At 40.4% G+C, this 18,112-nt stretch overlaps 1 protein-coding gene across 9 annotated transcripts in view; it reads right to left on the bottom strand.

Moving 5' to 3' along the window:
* Window positions 1-18,112, bottom strand: part of TNIK (TRAF2 and NCK interacting kinase) — a 400,085-nt gene that overhangs the window by 300,058 nt on the left and 81,915 nt on the right. For all 9 annotated transcript variants that reach the window (XM_055569073.1, XM_055569075.1, XM_055569079.1 and 6 more), the window contains exon 2: window positions 15,259-15,324. In XM_055569073.1, coding sequence (XP_055425048.1) covers window positions 15,259-15,324 — 66 coding nt within the window. The remainder of the gene's footprint in view (window positions 1-15,258; window positions 15,325-18,112) is intronic.

The following is an 18,112-nucleotide window of genomic DNA, read 5'->3' as shown; positions in this document are numbered from 1 at the left end:
TGCTTCTATTGTTAGCAGAACAAAGTCAGTCCTTGAACTTTAAAGAGACACATGAACCACAAAAAAGTCAAGAACTTTCACTTAAAACCGCAATGAGATACCACCTCACACCTGTCAGAATGGCTATCATCAAAAAGACCACAAATAACAAGTGTTGGTGAGGTCGTGCACCGTTGGTGGGATTATACGTTGTTGAAGCCACTATGGAAAACAGAATAGAGGCTCCTCAAGAAATTAAAAATAGAAGTGCCATATGATTTAGTAATTTCACTTCTGGGTATTTACCCTAAGAGAACAAAATCATAATTCAAAAAGATGTATGCGTTCCAATGTTCACTGAGGCATTATTTACAATAGCCAAGATATGGAAGCAATCTAAACGTCCTTGATAGAAAAATGGATAAAGATATGGTATACACACACACACACATATATAAGTCAGTATCACTCAGCAATAAAAAAGAATGAAATATTGCCATTTTCAACAACATGCATGGACTTAGAGGATATTATATTACGTGAAAAAAGTCAGAGAAAGACAAATGCCACAGGCTCTCGCTTATATGTTTAATCTTAAAAACAAAACAAAGACAGACTCATAGATACAGAGAATAAATGGGTGGCTGCCAGGAAGAGGGAGGGGGAGGACAGGTGAAAGGGATGAAGAGATTCAAACCTACAGTTATATATAATAAGTCACAGGGATACAGCATTAGGAATACCGTCAGTAATACTGTAATAACTCTGAATAAGACAACTGGTTATTAGATTTATCATGGTGATCATTTCATAATATATGCAAATGTCAAATCATTATATAGGGTACCTGAAACTAAAAGTAACATTGTACATCAACTATATTTCAATTAAAAAAACTGCCACCTAAAGTCATATTAAATCTAAGAAACTCTTAACATAAGAGAGGACTCCGAGTAAAAAAATATAAGGAGATTGTTCTTAGAGTTCTAAATGCATCTTAACTTCTAAGATTTAAGCCTAGAAAGGTAGAAACATTCTTCCTCAATGTGACCTTTGACAGCACACAGGTGACTGGGGTGTGTTTGCTGGTAAGCCAGCTCTTAGGCTTCGAGCATTTCATCAGGTGCACCAGTCCTTAGTCTGACCAAAGCTGGTATCTGTTATTTCTTACAACTTTTATTCTGGAGAACTTCTGTAAATATCCCCCACCCTCCAAAGTATATGTTAGCATGTGTGTGTGCATGCTAAGTCGCTTCAGTCGTATCCGACTCTTTTCAACCCTATGGACGGTAGCTCGCCAGGTTCCTCTGTGCATGGGATTTCTCAGACAAGAATACTGGAGTGGGTTGCCATGTCCTCCTCCAAGGGATGTTCCCGACCCAGGATCAATCCCACAACTCTTATGTCTCCTGCATCGGTAGGCAGGTTCTTAACCTATAGAGCCGTCTATAAAGTGCCACTATTCTCGTGGCTCAGATGGTAAAGAATCTGCCTCTAATGCAGAAGACCCAGGTTTCATCCCTGGGTCGGGAAGATCCCCTGGAGAAGGAAATGGCAACCCACTCCAGCATTCTTGTCTGGAGAATCCCATGGGCAGAAGAGCCTAGCGGGCTACAGTCCAGGGGATTGCCAAGGGTCGGACACAACTGAGCAACTACGCTTTCACTTTCATTCTAATATAATCAGCTTTCCTGACCACATTTATATTGTAGGGTGACACTGTACCACCAGAAAGAGAACTGACCTCAACTGCTACCTCTTCTCAGGGAGAAATCCAATTCAAATAAAATATAGAACTCTGTCGACATAAACACCAGATAAATATACAAACCCTTGTACATCTACTCAGTTTTTCAAACTAACATTCAACACTAGGTACTTAATCACTTCTGTTTTAATGCAAAACACAAACTTGGAAGAGTTTTCGCCCCCATATTTACTGTGGAATAGACACTAGACACAGAGGAGTCAGTTAAATCTCACCTGCTCACAAACCTTAACTGGTCAGCTCCCTGAGCTGTGCTCCTCAGGGAAATGTGAAAAAACAACCTCTGGGCTTTACCCAAGACCGCAGAGAGGATGGTTCATTAGCAGAGCTCTGTAGGCCTGCAAGTTCTGTGCACCACACCCTTCTGGAGAGGTAAGATCCTGAGTAAGATGTTTGAAACCTCTAGATGTTCATGGTCTCAGTCAGCAAATGGCTTTCATAACCCCACATAATCTCTGGATTCAAGTGTTAGAATAACAACATGAGGACCACAGACTTGGAAATGCAGAGATGTTCCCTGGAAACAAACGTACAGAATAAGGAATCCCTTCGACACTGATAATGTAGATGGCAGAACGCTAATGGTGATGGAAGTAGGGAGTACAGTGGGACAGGAAATACAATCAGTACCTGTTTTGTTTTTATGTGGGATTCCCAGGTGGCGCTAGTGGTAAACAACCCACCTGCCAATGCAGGAGACATAAAAGATGTGGATTCAATCCCTGGGTCAGGAAGATTCCCTAGAGGAGGGCAAGGCAATCCACTCCAGTATTCTTGCCTGGTGAATCCCATGGACAGAGGAGACTGGTGGGCTACAATCCATAGGGTTGCCAAGAGTTGGACATGACTGAAGCAACTTTCCATGCACGCTTACTTTTATGTATTCATAAATATGTGGATCTGAAGGAGAACTAACACCATGATATATAGTATTAACACCAGACTTCAAAAACTACAGTTGATCATGGTGTTACTCGTCAGCTCAATCAGGTATTCATAAATCTCTTTCGCTTCTAGACTGGAAATCAATGTTCAAACAAAGAGTTTTTTTTCGGACACTGTTATTTTGTTTTGGGCTTTGTTGGCAGGCTTATTGCCCCCCCCCCAATTTTGTGTTTTTCCCTATCCCCTACCAACACTCTAACACTGGTTTCTTGGCCACGCCTTACATATTTACTCACTTGATTAACTATAGCCGTTAGTCTTGTTCAAGCAAGTCTTGTCCTGAGCAATGGATATGCTGGAGACGGGAGGAAGAGGGCAGCCTTGGCTCCTTGTTAGTCATCCTTACCTCTCACCCCATGCCCATCCTGCTGTAGATCATCAGGGCTGGGTGCCAAGCACCAACTCCTTTCAGCACTCAGAGGCGGACATATCCATATGGGGACAGGTGTGCTTTTGGTGCTTAGCTTCCGTGATCGGTTTCTTTAGGGAAGGTTTTGAAAGTTCTGAAGGATCTCTCAACATGGATAAGCGGATACAAAACAGTAGAACAAAATGTACTAAACACTGGGGTAACAAAACATTCCTCTTCTGCTGAAATCACTAGGTGAATTAGCTGGGGGAAATCAGAGTCTGCTTAATTTGAAAATCCTTTTAAGAGACAATCAACTCTGCCTCCATCCAAAAAAAAAAAAAAAAGCCCATAGTCTTTTGTTTTCACTAACTTTCACCCTTTTGACACAAAAGGAGAAAGAAGGAGATGAACGCAGGTCAGACTTCTCATTGAAGCACCTGATACTTTAGAGGCAGTGATGGTGTACTCGGGTCATGGGTGCTACATACTTATAATCCGTACAGGAAAAAAGTGAATAGTGTGGTCCTTAATGGAAATAGAAATGGAAAGCCTACACAGGGATTCTCAACCTGCACTCATGATTCAACAAATAGTTTGTATCTTGGCACTGTTGCCAGATCATTCTCAACTAAATTACCCAGGAATTCTTTCCTTTTTTCCTCTGTTTGTCTCTCCCATCCTCAACCCCAAATACACAAAACTAGGCTCCCCTAAGAGGGGAAAACACAAAAGCAAAGAGTAAGCAATTTACCACCATGCCACATCAGGTTACAGCTAACCGGTCTTCCCTCTGCTCAGAAGAGAAAAAAGTACAGATATGCACCTGGCAAATATCTGTATGGTCTCTAGTGCAGCAGGATTCATCCATTTGCTCACAAAAGTACACAACTGCAGCTGAGAGAATAAACCAATTCAACAAACATTTATCAAGCTCCAGTCTGACTACAGAGTCTTTTGGGAAAAAAAAAAAAAAAATCATGCACCTGGCTATTGGAGATGATTTTTGAAGAAGTCTAGAAATATGCTATTCCTGCCTCCTCCCATCAAAAACAAGGGATGAGAAAAGAAGCAACCAACTTCAGATGATCAGTAAAGCAACATTTTAGGCTGTAAAATGTAACAAACTGAAGCTATGCCAGTTTCTTTTTGTAGATGGAAAAGAATTAACTTCTTATCTTTCTTGGGAAATAACAATTTGGTTCCTTGTATAAAAAAATGTATTACTCAACCATCAATCACCCTTCAGTATTTTCGATATAGAGATTAGATGAAGTATATACTGAAACAAGTTAAGGCATCATTGCTTTACAGTACACATTCAAATTGACTGGGGATCTATCCTAAATGAATTTTAAACATGCAATGCGAGAGCAGGGTAAAACCAATCCCTGCCAAACATTTAGGGGGATTTCCACATCTCCTCCTCACCCCAGATTTCCTCTTAGGAAACTTGCTTGTGGAGCTAAGAAAAAAATTAGGGTATGAGACCCCAAGTCAAGCTTTATTATCTGCCTGCTTGGTGACCTCAGAAAAGTCATTTATATTGAGACCTCAACGTCTTCAAACTTTAAAACAGGAATAATCATACCCCCTTCTGTCTCATTTGTGGGGAGACTATGAAAATCAAATGAAATATAATCAAGATAAAGGTTTTATGAAAACTGTTATAATCATGGATATGGATGTTTAAGCCCACAGTCCAAGAGACAAGGTGGCAAAAGGAGACCCATCTCTGTCTCCAGAGTGTGCACCAGGGCCTTTGCAAGTTTAACTGGCCTGTAGCGTCTTGGGTTTAGGAACAGGGTCAGTTTTAGACGCATGTCCGTGAAACCACCTTCAGAAAGAAGGGGAAACTCTTTTTTCATTATCCTATTTTTTTTTTCTATTATACTGCATAGTAGGTGGACAGTTTTTATTTAATGTATCAGTATTTACTGGGTGTTGGCTATTATGAAATGTTATATTGAGTGTCAGTCTCCTTGTTTTACAGGCTTACACAGCTGAGATTAAGCAAAAATGACACATATTCTACTGAGATTGTTGTGGCTGTTGTTCAGTCACTAAGTCGCGTCTGCCTCTTTGCGAGCCCATGGACTGCAGCAAGCCCAGCCCCCTATCCCTTACCGTCTGCCGGAGTTCACACAAGTTCATGTCCATTGAATCGGTGATGCCAGCCAATCATCTCCACTGAGATAGGGCATTCCAAAATCAGCAAAACATGGAAGTAGTATACTTTCTTTTTAATCAGTATTTTTAGCCATCTACTCTGTATTGGCACTAGAGAAATAGTTAGGTAATGTTCCAGAACTCAAGGAGCTCAGAGTTTATAGAGTGGAAACAGCCAGACAGAACCTAACACAACAGCAAGGGCAAGGTGAGAAAGAGATGTCAGCAAGGGTCCCAGGGAGCAGAGAAGGGTTAAGCATGCCGGGCAGGTAGCAGAACAAACAGCTGCAGGTACTGTGACCGCACTGAACCCACAGGAGCCAGGATCTACCTAAGATGAGGCTGGAGGGGGACGCAGAGGTCACGTGACAAGGAATCCAGGCCTGGAGACCTCAGCGTGGGGCTGCTCTATGGATAGATGCAGGAGGGGAGCTCAGAGGAGTAGCTGAGAAGGGATGTTACATGGGGGACAGCCCAACTATCCTCCTTCTAGAACATTCTGTCATTATATGATAACTACTAGATTTCCTATGGAAAACAAAACATTTTCCTACTAAACAAAGAAAACAGTTGATGCAGTAAAGGTAAAGGGAAATCTCACTGTAAAAACTATAAGAAAAAGAATCACAGCCCAAAACAACTGAATAGAGAAAACCTGAACAATACTCTGAAAGGATTCGTATAAAATGCTGCAATGGAATTGACCTTTTCCTCTACTTCTACCTCCACCTGAGAAGGATCATATTATTTAGACATAAACAGAGTAGAAAAGTCAAGCGTGTCAGCCAGTTTCAGCTTCTTAGAACAAGATGCTGCTCTGCAGGTACTGGGTGGTCAGTCACCTGGAGGACAAAGCTGGCCGGTAAGTCATCATGAGAAACAGGTTTGAGGACCCTTTGGGGCTTGACAGAGAGTTGGTGTTACAAGAAGCTCACGGGAAACCATCCCTTCTACAATTAAGTTTACTGGGAATATTTTAGAAAAGAAAGGCAAGGCAGGGCTGGTGAGGGAGTGGGGAGGAGGGAGTTACTGTTTATTGAGTATAGAGTTTCAGTTTGGGATGATGAGAAGAAAGTTCTGGATTTGGATTGTGGGGATGGTTGCACAACACGTGAATGTATTTCATGCTACCGAACAATATTTTATAGCATTGGTATTTTACCACGATAAGAGGATGGGGGAAGGAAAGAGGCAAAGAGAGAAAAACAGACAAAATTTAAAAATAGTAAGATTTCTAATAAATTCAGCTGAGAAACTCCTACTACCTTCCTCAATGTGACACACAAAACAAAACTGAATTTCTCAAGAAATACTCTACAGAAAGACGTCATCTGGAACATGCTAGTGGTCTGCCAAAGACGGTAGTCCCAACGGGCTATATTATGTAATCATGGGCCAGTTTTCTAACACAATAGAGCATCTTCTCCCTAAAGGAGACTGAACTCTTTACATACTTTAGTTCGTAACTCTTCAGTCTAGAAAGATGACTTCATTATTATTATCATTATGGTAGCTATTTTGTATTTGTTAAGAGTCTAGTAAGCCAGCTGCTGTTTTCTCTTCTTTTGTTGCAGATGGGAACAAAACAGCACGTCTGTGCATTGGAAAGCAAGGAACAGGACCAAAACCAGAATCCCTGCCCCAGGCCACAGCATTCGGCAGGGGAGGCTGTGCTCCGCCCGGCGTGGAGGTCTGGGCAGTGCCTCATCCCTCTACTCCAGAATCTCACCACGGATCAGGGCTCCTACTTAGGGGAGAGCGCATATTTGCTTGCCAGACAGCAGCTATTTATTTTTGCACGTGCAAAAGCATCCAAGTGGACTTAATACAATTATGTTTGAGCTTAAACCACAGAGATAAGAAATTCAAACTAGGGCCCCAATTAATCACTCTTTTTAAGAGTTTCAAATGTTTCCCATGTCTAAATAGTTAAAACTGTACATGGCCCTAAATTCTGTGCTTATAATCCCGATGGAGTTTCATTCCACAGGTCACAAATCATCCCCCAGTAATGGTAATTACTTAGTAACTATTGATTGTTTAATTACTTGAGACTGCCTTATACTCACCAAGTCATTAAGGGTGTTAGGAGATCTAAAAACTCTAAGTCGCCAGGGTGCTGTGCATCAAGTTATTCGGCAAGTCACTGATATGAGATGGACGGGAAGTATTTTAAACTAAAGCCATCTAAACACTTCAAAGGAAAGGTGGGTATACATGTGCCAAACTGCTAATGATATTTATTATAAAGGATGACACTGAATAAATAAACAAGGTAAACGAAAACCCAGGATACAGATAATAGTAGAAGAGATGTCTCCTCAAAGGCAGAGACACCTAAAAGAGCCTTTAAGTCCCCTGACAGACAATACCTTAATCCAGTGGATCTCAATTCTGGTTTTGCAGTAGAAGCATCTGGGAAGTTCTGGAAGCCAGCTTTACCTAGTCCTACACCAGACCCACTAAAACCAAATCTCCAGAGAAAGGTCCAGATATGTTTAGTGTTTCAAAACTATCCAGATGATTTCCATAAACAATGAGGGCTGAGCAACACTGGTAGCTACAAGAAATCCAACCAAGTCCCCTGTGGCAGGTTTTGGGAGCAACCCTGGAGGTCTGGCCACCCAGCAGAAAAGCAACCTTCCTTATGTATATGGCACATGGGCTCACAAAGGTCTACCCAAATGCTGCCATGGCAACCATCTAATTCATTACACCCAATGGATCATAGCATGAAGTGGCACAGTCTTGAGCCAAATTAGATGCAATGAACACAGGGATCTATGAAAAGCTCAACAAGCCAACCCATTTCAAGGGTAAATAATTCTACTTATAGGGTAGGAGTAAAACTGTTACCTGTAATTCTGCCCAACTACAATAAAAGTACCCTCTGAGATGAAGCAATAATAACTAAATAATCCCAAAGGCTTAGCCATGGTCAAATGAACCTATGACTAGGAACAATGCTTCATATGTGCTACAGCATCTTGGAGACATCTTTTAAAATATCTATTTGATGTTAAAAATCACAATTTCTACACTCCTAGAAAAATAGTGCTGGGGTACTTTTGGTAGCTACCTTTTTTTAAGAAAATTTAAAGAAACCAACTAGTACCCTTGGGCTATATCATTAATTTATTTTAATAGATAATCTGTCACTATAAACAGTACAAAAATTCTTTTTAAAGGCAATCAACATATTAGATCTGGCCCAAGAGCCCGGTTTATAAGAGAACAGGAAAGACAGATCTGCTCTAAACTCCTTTTCATTACACTTCTTTCCACTTATGAAAATGCTAAATTGCACCCCACGATGTACAGATGCCAAGGCCTCCAAGCTTCTTCCAAATGCCCTTCCCATAGTCCATTCAGGTCCCCACTCTGATTCACGATGCTCCACATTTTATACTCCCACTGTCTCTGTCTGCACATCAGTTTTAAGAGTTTTTGCTATATTGTCTTATCCTTATAGAAGTTGTCCTTGAGCGGGGCAGGGAGGGAGACAATTTTACCCTCCCAGGAGACTCCTGGCAATGTCTGGAAACATTTCTGATTGTCAAGACTTTGGGGGTGCTCCTGGCATCTCATAGGTAGAGGCCAAGGATGCGGCTAAACACCCTATGATGCACAGGACAACACCCCGACAACAAAGAGCTATTTGGTCCAAATGTCAACAGTGCCAAGGTTGAGAAACCCTGCCTTTAAGGGATAATGTGGTTTAATAAGTGTGCTTTGGTTTCCTCCCCTATAAAATCATGAAGAGTAACTAAGACACAACATTCGAAAACGTTAGCACACAATAATTAGTTAACCTGATTGCACACTTCTTAGACTAGGAACCACCTCAACTGGCTCTGCATTCTCCCCATACAAAGTACAGGGCCTTTTCACTGGCACTCAACAAATGTGAAATAATGTATTCTTTATATTGGAATTCTTGTTTAAAAAAGCAAATGCCATTATTATCTAAGAAATTTTACATTCTCCTATAATCACTCCTTACCAAACAAGAAGTGAACAGCGTGATTCATGATTCATTAGAAGAGACTATGATAAACTACGCTGAATCCTAAGTATGTCACAGAATCACCTCCATATTAAGATTGTTATTAAGCTTACTATTAAAATGCTTTGTCTTATTTCAACAGATGGTTTATTAAGAGATCCCAATATACAAATGTAAGGAATTCTCATGCAGTGGGCTCAGATTCTTCTACTATACCAGGTCAGTTTTGACCCTTTCAATTCTCAGGTTTTGAGTTGAATTATTCAGAAACAACCTTACCTGTAATTATAAGCATGTCAAATAAAAACAGCAAATGTCAAATCTCAGAATGAGTATGTCAACCTGGCTAGCATCAAATCCCAAATCAAAATCTTTGTGTTTTTTTTAACTTTTCTCAGTTTATGCATGTTAGAGTCAGCATAAAAACTCTTAAATGATTACAAAAAAATTGGGATTAACATTCACTCAAGTAGCCCTGCATGCATGCAAAGTCACTCAGTCATGTTCAACTCTCCTACTCTATGGACTGTAGCCCGCCAGGCTCTTCTGTCCATGGGATTCTCCAGGCAAGGATACTGGAGTGGGTTGCCATTTCCTTCTCCTGGGGATCTTTCTGACCCAGGGATTGAGCCCAACTCTCTCATGTCTCCTGCATTGGCAGGCGAGTTCTTTACCATTAGTGCCACCTGGCAGCCCTACTACAGGGTAACTGACAATCATTTTTGCAGAGTTTCTGGAGGTGTGGCCCCAGGGCTCTGAACATCAGCAAGAATCTATAAACCTATTAAAAGTGCCGATTCCTGGATCCCAACCAGACCTACTGAACAAGATTTAAGAGGTTAGGCCTGGAAATCTACATTTTTAATCACTTTTCAAACACTTGTTTCACATAGTAAAGTTTGGGAACCTCTACCAGGAGACTGAACCTCAGAAAACTGATTTGCCTCATTTGTAAATTTCCAGAATGGGGCTTGCTTCCACAGACTATCAAGAATGAATTTAACATAAAATCCACACCCAGATCCTACCATAAGAAACAAGTAGAGAATTCTGTTGATTATTTTTGTCCATATATGCATATCTGAAGTAAGCAGATATTTTATGGAAAATGCTGAAAAAATACTAGGAACAAATACAGATACAATTATTAAGGAAAACAGAGCTCAACTCTGGGCCCCACACAGGTCACCATTTGGTATGTACCAGATGCTGGATACAACAATTCCTAGACAGACTAGGCCCCTATCCTTATTTTTCCTTTATGGTGCATTTCAACTGTTTAATATATACATAAACAAAGACGTGAGATAATCTCAGAGAGTGTCAATGCCACAAAGGCAAAGAAATAAGTTGATGTGATAGAGAAAGTCCGCGCGGGAGGAAGGCAGTAGCAGTGGCTGCCTGAAAAGTAGATCCCTTGAGGAGGTAACATGTGCGCTGGGTCCTGAAAGACAAAGACCCGGTCATGAGGAAGCTGAGGAGAGAGTGTTCTAGATAGAGAGAACTGTTTCGATAAACACCCTGAAGTAAGAGCAAGGTTCTCATGAAATTATTATAGAAATTAAATCAGAAATCAGATTATATATACAAGATGCTTTATGACATAGAAAATACTATTTTATAGTATCAAATATTATTTTCATTAATATGTTAGAATTGTTTCAGGACAAAAGTCAAGATAATGAAAGACCGCAAGTCTAAGTCATAGGAAGAATTAAGCAACTGAGGCTCTAATGCCTGGAGACCAGGAGACACAAATATGTGTTTGGGGAAAGAAGAGAGAAGTTTTTTGAAGGACTATGTTCTTATGGAAGAGGATTTAATTTTTTTTTTTTTTAAACAGTTACATGGAATGAGCTTGCACTGGTAAACATTTCAGGAAGGCAGAATCTTGGCTCAATATGACAATGAACATTCAAAGAAAACTGCAGGTAAATAGGATGACTGGAAGGCAATGAGTTCCACATGCGTGGAGGTGATCAAGGATGGAACAGATTGCTAGCAGAGGAATGACTGGGCTAGATAACCTATGCTGCTGCTGCTAAGTCACTTCAGTCGTGTCTGACTCTGTGTGACCCCATAGACAGCAGCCCACCAGGCTCCCCCGTCCCTGGGATTCTCCAGGCAAGAATACTGGAGTGGGTTGCCATTTCCTTCTCCAATGCATGAAAGTGAAAAGTGAAAGTGAAGTCGCTCAGTCATGTCCAACTCTTAGTGACCCCATGGACTGCAGCCTACCAGGCTCCTCCATCCACGGGATTTTCCAGGCAAGAGTACTGGAGTGGGGTGCCATTGCCTTCTCCGAGATAACCTATAAGGTAGGTCATATATCTATAAAGTCTGCAACCCCTTGAAAACACACAGTTTCAGTGTTCTCTCTCCACAAGCACTATAACCACTATAACGAACACTGCCTCTTGATCTCATACTTTACAACCTAGAGGAGGTTTTAAGAGAAACCTCAGAGATACAGAGGAATCTACCATATTCCTGATTTACACTGTCACTCAGTGTAACTCTTCACCTCTGCAATCATCAATATATATTTCCAAAGGGCAAATTAAGAAACAGGATAGATGAACATTCATTTCTGAAAATTGTGGCTAAGATTTAGTGGTGTTTTAGCGATGAACATTAAACAATTATTTGGACCTATTAAAACAATTACTCTATTTTAACAAAAATGTGATGAAATCGGATTTCATCAGGTCCCAATAAATGGCATGCTAATTAACAGCCAAAGTCTCCAGCAAGCAGGTATGTGGCGTTTTCTTGGTTTATTTTTTAATGGGAGCCATAGGCCCAAGAAGGAAATGGCAACCCACCTCAGTATTCTTGCCTGGAAAATCCCCATGGACAGAGGACCCTGGTAGTCTACAGTCCATGGGGTCGCAAAGAGTTGGACACGACTGAGCAACTTCATTTTTTCACTATTATAGGCCCAAGAAGATGATTTCCTCATTTAAAAAAAAAAAAAAAAACAAAAAACAACCCTGGCAGAGACTCTCTATTCTTCATTATTTATGTATTCTGTCTAGTAAGTAAAGCAAAAAACAGATACTGAACTGCCACCTGACCACACAGGACCAAAATGCAAGAGATAAACAAATCTAACTTTCCAAGGACAGAGAGACCACGTTAGACTTGGGAGTACAACTAGAAGCTACTTCAAAAAGCTAAATGTAACTAAATGACCTTTATAAAAAATATATTTCCACATCTAGATGTATGTGGCTTAAATGAAGATATACTCCAAGCAACATTCTCTTAATATCTACATATACTTTTGTTTATTCAATTAAGTATGCTTCTTAAAAAACTACAGAATAAACCTGCCAGTGCAGGAGACATGATCCCTGGTCCAGGAAGATCCCACATGCCGTGGAGCAGCTAAGCCTATGCACCACAACCATTGAGCCTGTGCTCCAGAGCCCGGGAGCCACGACTACTGAGCCCACAGGCCACAACGACTGAAGCCCAAGCACGTGAGAGCCCGTGTTCTGCAGCAAGAGAAGCCACTGCAATGAGAAGCTTGAACACCGCAACTAGAGAGTGGCCCCCCTTGTTGCAACTAGAGAAAAGCCCAAGGCGCAATGAAGATCCAACACAGCCAAAAACTAAATAATTACTTTTTTAAAAAGATTCTACATCTTAAAAAAAACTATTTGTAAGTAAAATTATGTTATGACTCTTTTAGGACAACTTATTAAAAGAAACTTTTAAGAATCTTTCCAGAAAAGAAAGGCTACATCCACATCATTGTTCATAAAATTATACCTCATTTTATGAAATCTAGGAACAACAAAATCTAGAGTTACCAAAATTCAAAGATTTAGTATTTAATGTAAAGAAAGTATTTATCATAGAATTTTTGATATAGAAATCTGTTCCTAGGGCTATAAAATTTATATTCATGTGTACAGTATTTTAAAAATATACCTATTCCATAAAGGTTAAATATAACCTATAATGTGAACAATCACTTCCTAACTTATTTCTCTTTAAGTTCACGTATAGTTGAAATCCGGTTTGGCAGTTTTATTAAGCTTTAATCCTTCAGAGCTCAGAGTAACGGCAGGATTGGATTAGTGACTCAGGAAACCCAGGTGTCTCTGTCCTGGAGGGGGTGCCACCTAATGTCATCTGGGTTGCCTAGAAACCCAATCCTTAACCGGGTGTGGAGGTTTAATTCTTCAGATAAATCATTCCAAGTCCCCAAGGCATTTATAGCAACACTCTCACTTGACTATTGCACAAAAAATCTGCGGTGCCACAAAACACAAAGGCCTGGAACAAGAAAGCAAGTCTCCTGTCTGCAAATCCAATGTGGTCGCCATGGCCAGCTTTGCAGTCTCCCCTCAGCGTGAGAGGGGCCACACTTCTGAATCAACCACTAAGAGAAGGGCACCCTTTAGAACAACAGTGTTCGCAACTTAGTGTATTTCTTTCCTTTCTAAAGAGCTGAGACCTCTTGCCACTTGTTTTCTTTCCCTCAGGTACCCAAAAAATTAGGGCTAATTTTGAATTTTCCAAACATTCTCATCCTTAATTGAGAATCCTTATCTTGTTATTATCCTCTCTTGCAGGAGTGTATAGTCCACCTCTTAGATTAGTGGACAAAGCTGTGAATCACCTTCCAAACGTGCATTCCACAGGTGGGAAGCACAGCACAAGGGAATGGCACTGTAAAAACAACAGCATTATACTGTCAATATGGAGAGTTGTTTCTCCATATTGACAGCAAATCAGAAGTAATTTTCTGCCTAAATCAGGGCTTAATTCATTAGCTTACATTAATTCACAAGTTCAATCCAATTTCTCAAAATGCAATAACACAATCTTCCAACCTAATTATCTTCACTGAAAGTATTTAAAAGCATTTGCTGAGACACCTTTCTTTCTTGTGTCAGACAGGATCAACATCAAGTGAACAGCTGGGGTAGACTACATTCTTTCTAATTGCAGGGGGTTGACCTTTTAGGAAATAATCAAATTTTGCAGGAGAGAAATTTTCCTGAGTGGACATCAAAGGGTACCATTTGGTAAAATAAAAGTTAAAATGTTTATAATTTACATACACTTAAATATAAACACACATATTCTTTTGACATTCTACAGTACTGAAAATATTACAATCTGGTGGACTTCAATAATTTAATCAACTAAGAGACGTTTAAGATTCAAAGAAGGAAATTTTTAACAAATAGAACAAGACAGAGAATTTACAGTTGAAATGTCATCTCATATCACTACCACTTAGGAAAAGTGATAGATATTTCTCTTGAAATAATCATGAGGAAACAGCTGGTCTGTTTTGAAGGCATTTATTTCAATAGCTCATTCACTAAAACCCCCCGAGCTTTAGTCCAAAAAGGTAATTTCGATTTTCTTTTGATAATCAGGAGAATCAAGCCACTTTTCTAAACAATCACTTTTTTAGGTCGTTTACTGGGAGAAAATATCTTTTAAAAGCATGTTTACGGTGAATCTGAAAGCAAAATCCGTATAAGAACAAGAACATTTTCTTCCTCAAACTCAACCTCAAGTTTAGCTTTTAATTATTTCCTATTTTGTAAGAGTCATTGCTGCCATTAGTCCTGCCTTTGTGAGGCAGCTTCTCCTAACACTGTTCACTAAACTCATTTAACTCATGCCCTAGGCCAGTAGCAAATCTCCTTTTCCAGCTGCTATACTTTAATAGTTTAAATTTCTAAAGTAAGTAGCGTCATTCGAGCCTTTAAAAACCAGTTTTGGCAGCGATTAACGAAACTAAACACTTCAGAGAGGTTCAAGTATGTACCGTTAGAATTCACATGTCAGATATAAGCTCTGTAACATATAATGAATGGAAATGCCCAAAGCCCGGAATCCAGTTTAGGCAATGGGACTAAAGATTGATTTAAAAAGATGGAGAGTCAATTAACAAGTATATTATTTCATTTTAAATCTGTTATGAGACATGTATGAGAACAGACAGTACTGCTATTCAGCATTCATGAACCGAAACCACACATGAGCCATGTTCAAGCTCAATGAACTTACCTTATATACTTGTCCATATGTTCCATTGCCAACAAGTTCCACCAATTCAAAGATTCCTGCGGGGTCCTGAAAGAAAAGAAATAAGCAATAAAAATTCAAAACAATATTCTAGCCATTGTCTTAATCAAAAGCAAATGCACATTTAAAATTAGCAAATAAATAACAGCTTTGGGGAGGCTCTCATATGTTAATATTAAAGAGTATTAAAATTTAATTCAGCTGCAGCTATGAAATGAGACAAAATCCATTTGTTTCTATTTTACACTTCTATGAGATGTGTTTAAATCAGACAAAAGGAGACAAGACTTTCATGGAAACAATAAAAAAAAAAAGAATTAACCCATTTCGTACTGTCAAATGGAAACACACTTGTAGGTACATTGGCATAAAATGAAAGACACATCAATTTAAGGGGTTTCTAATTTTTAAGATCTTTCTGTTTGACATTTCTGATCTGCTGGCTGCACAGAACACTGGCAGTTGAGAGAGGAGCGCTACTATACCATGGGGCAATCTTCCGGCGCTGGTCAACGGTTTTCAAGAGAAAATGGAATCCACCTAACTTCCTCTCAGAAGGTATTCCTCTGAATTCATCTCCCTTCCTGACAATGCTGCCTCTGCAAAACACACTTTTGCAGACAGCCTCCAGTTCTTGCAGGACTGGGAGGGTCCTGGCAGGACCCAGAATGCAAAGGAAACTGGAGAATGACGCACATTCTTATCCACGAACAGGTGTCTGCTAATCCTGAAAGTCACATAAATGTTCCCGTGCTCAGTAAATATCCAATAATTGTGTCTATTATTCCTGGATTACCAATCCCAAAAGTCAAAAAGAAAAATCAAAGCCTATAAAACTCAATTCACAGGCAGAAAGTGACTTTGATCTCTTCTGATCCCTACTTGGAGGGAAATGATTTCTTTAAAGGCCTAGATCAGGAATCACAAACGCGCATGTCCACAGAGGGCAAGCAAGTAACAGAGAAGAGTGAGGTGGGCCACGGAGGCCTTTGGCAAACTGAGGAAGTCATGTCTCCTTTGTAGGTGGAGGGGGGTGCCTAGCTGGAACCAACAGCTGTCACTTCAACCTATGAGCACAGTCTTACCAGGTCTAAAATGAAATGAAATTGAACATTTTGCATAACGTGAGATCTCCTCATTTTTAAATGTTAGGCATTAACTCACCTAAAAAACACACACACATTAAACAAAACAACAACAACAAACACCTTGGGACAAATGAAAAAGACTTCAGCCTCTGACCTGAAAAGCATTTCCCATCTCCAGTCAACAGGTTTTCAGAACACTGCCAAATGGCAAGACAGTGACTGTGTGGCAGAGGGGAAATCAGACTGACCTTTAGGTTTTTAGACAGACCTTTTTGGATTTTAGGTTCAGACAGACCTGGGCTGAACACCAGGTCTGTCTGGTGTGGCTGCCTGAATCCAGGACCCTCTGGAAGAGCAATTCAGTCTCTGTGCAGATAAAACGGGGATGACATCTACCCAGGAGAGTCCTGGGAAAGAGCAGGTGAGGGCTTAGCACCCACCTGCCCAGAGTCACCAATCTAATAGGAATCGTTTTTAAGCTGAGGAATCCCACACCTCTATAACATTTAAAGGGAGAAGTGCTCATATTCATGGAGAAGAAGATAAATGAGTTTAATGTGACAAATTAGAGCTCATTAAAGTGACAGCTTTTATTAAGTCAGGCCCAAGAAAAGCACTTTACGATGTGCCTTCAAAGATCCCTCATAGAGGGACTTTACTCGTGGTTCAGTGGCTAAGACTCTACGTTCCCAATGCAGTGGCCCTGGGTTCGATCCTTGGTCAAGGAACTGGGTCCCATGTGCTGCAACTAAGAGCTCTCCTGTCCCGACTAAAAGATCTCCCATGTCACAACTAAGACCCAGCACAGCCAAATAAATAATTTAAAAAAAAAAAAAGTAAATAAAAGATCTCAAGAACCTCAACTAAAGACCCTACATGCCACAGCGAAGATCAAAGATCCCATGTGCCACAACTAAGACCCGGCCAGATAAATAAATAGAAATATTCTTTTAAATCATGCATTTAAAAAAATCCCACATAGAAAACAAGTTAAGAAAAATAGTAAGACAAAAAACAGTTGAAGCACTTAGTCACTCACAAAACTGGAATTAGCATTATCCATTGTTATAAAGCCAGGAAGGCAAGAAACCCCACTCCAGACTGATGGAGAAGTCCAGAAATTCCATCTCTGCCTCGCTTGGTCAGGGAGGTGTGGACAAAGTCCCAGACAGGGAACCATAAGACAAGACAAAGTGGTGAAAGGGCCTAGAGCTCTGAGCATGGCGACCCCAGAGCTAAAAGTCACTGTCAAGGCCACCCGGGAGGCACCTCAAGATGGGAAAGAAAAATTGTGTTTGTTAAACTACTAGACCATTCGAGCAGTAGGTTTTATTACAAACGGAGTTAGAAAGAAGTGAGGAAAATGGGGGTGGGGGAGGTGGGGGGGGGGGGGAGAAGCCCACAAACGTGGCAGCTGCTGTTTGTTTCTAAGCTGCGCTTCCTAGTAGCTTGTTTGCTCAGTGGTGTTTCTGCAACAAATTTCAAGAGAGGTTCTACATTTGCTTGAAATACCTCAACTGTTTTCAACGTTCATTTTTCTTGACGTAAAAAAAAAATGAATGAAAGAAAGGAGATGTAGGATGAAAGGGAAAGTGAAAGCCACTCAGTCGTGTCTGACTCTTTGCAACCCCATACAGTGCATGGAATTCTCCAGGCCAGAATACTGGAGTGGGTAGCCCTTCCCTTCTCCAGGAGATCTTCACAACCCAGGGATTGAACCCAGGTCTCCCACATTGCAGGTGGATTCT

The sequence above is a fragment of the Bubalus kerabau genome, chromosome 2, assembly GCF_029407905.1.
Source record: "Bubalus kerabau isolate K-KA32 ecotype Philippines breed swamp buffalo chromosome 2, PCC_UOA_SB_1v2, whole genome shotgun sequence".
In the NCBI taxonomy this organism is placed as follows: Eukaryota; Metazoa; Chordata; class Mammalia; order Artiodactyla; family Bovidae; genus Bubalus; species Bubalus kerabau.
Note: the sequence above shows the minus strand (reverse complement) of the source record. Positions and strands in the feature narration are given on the sequence as shown.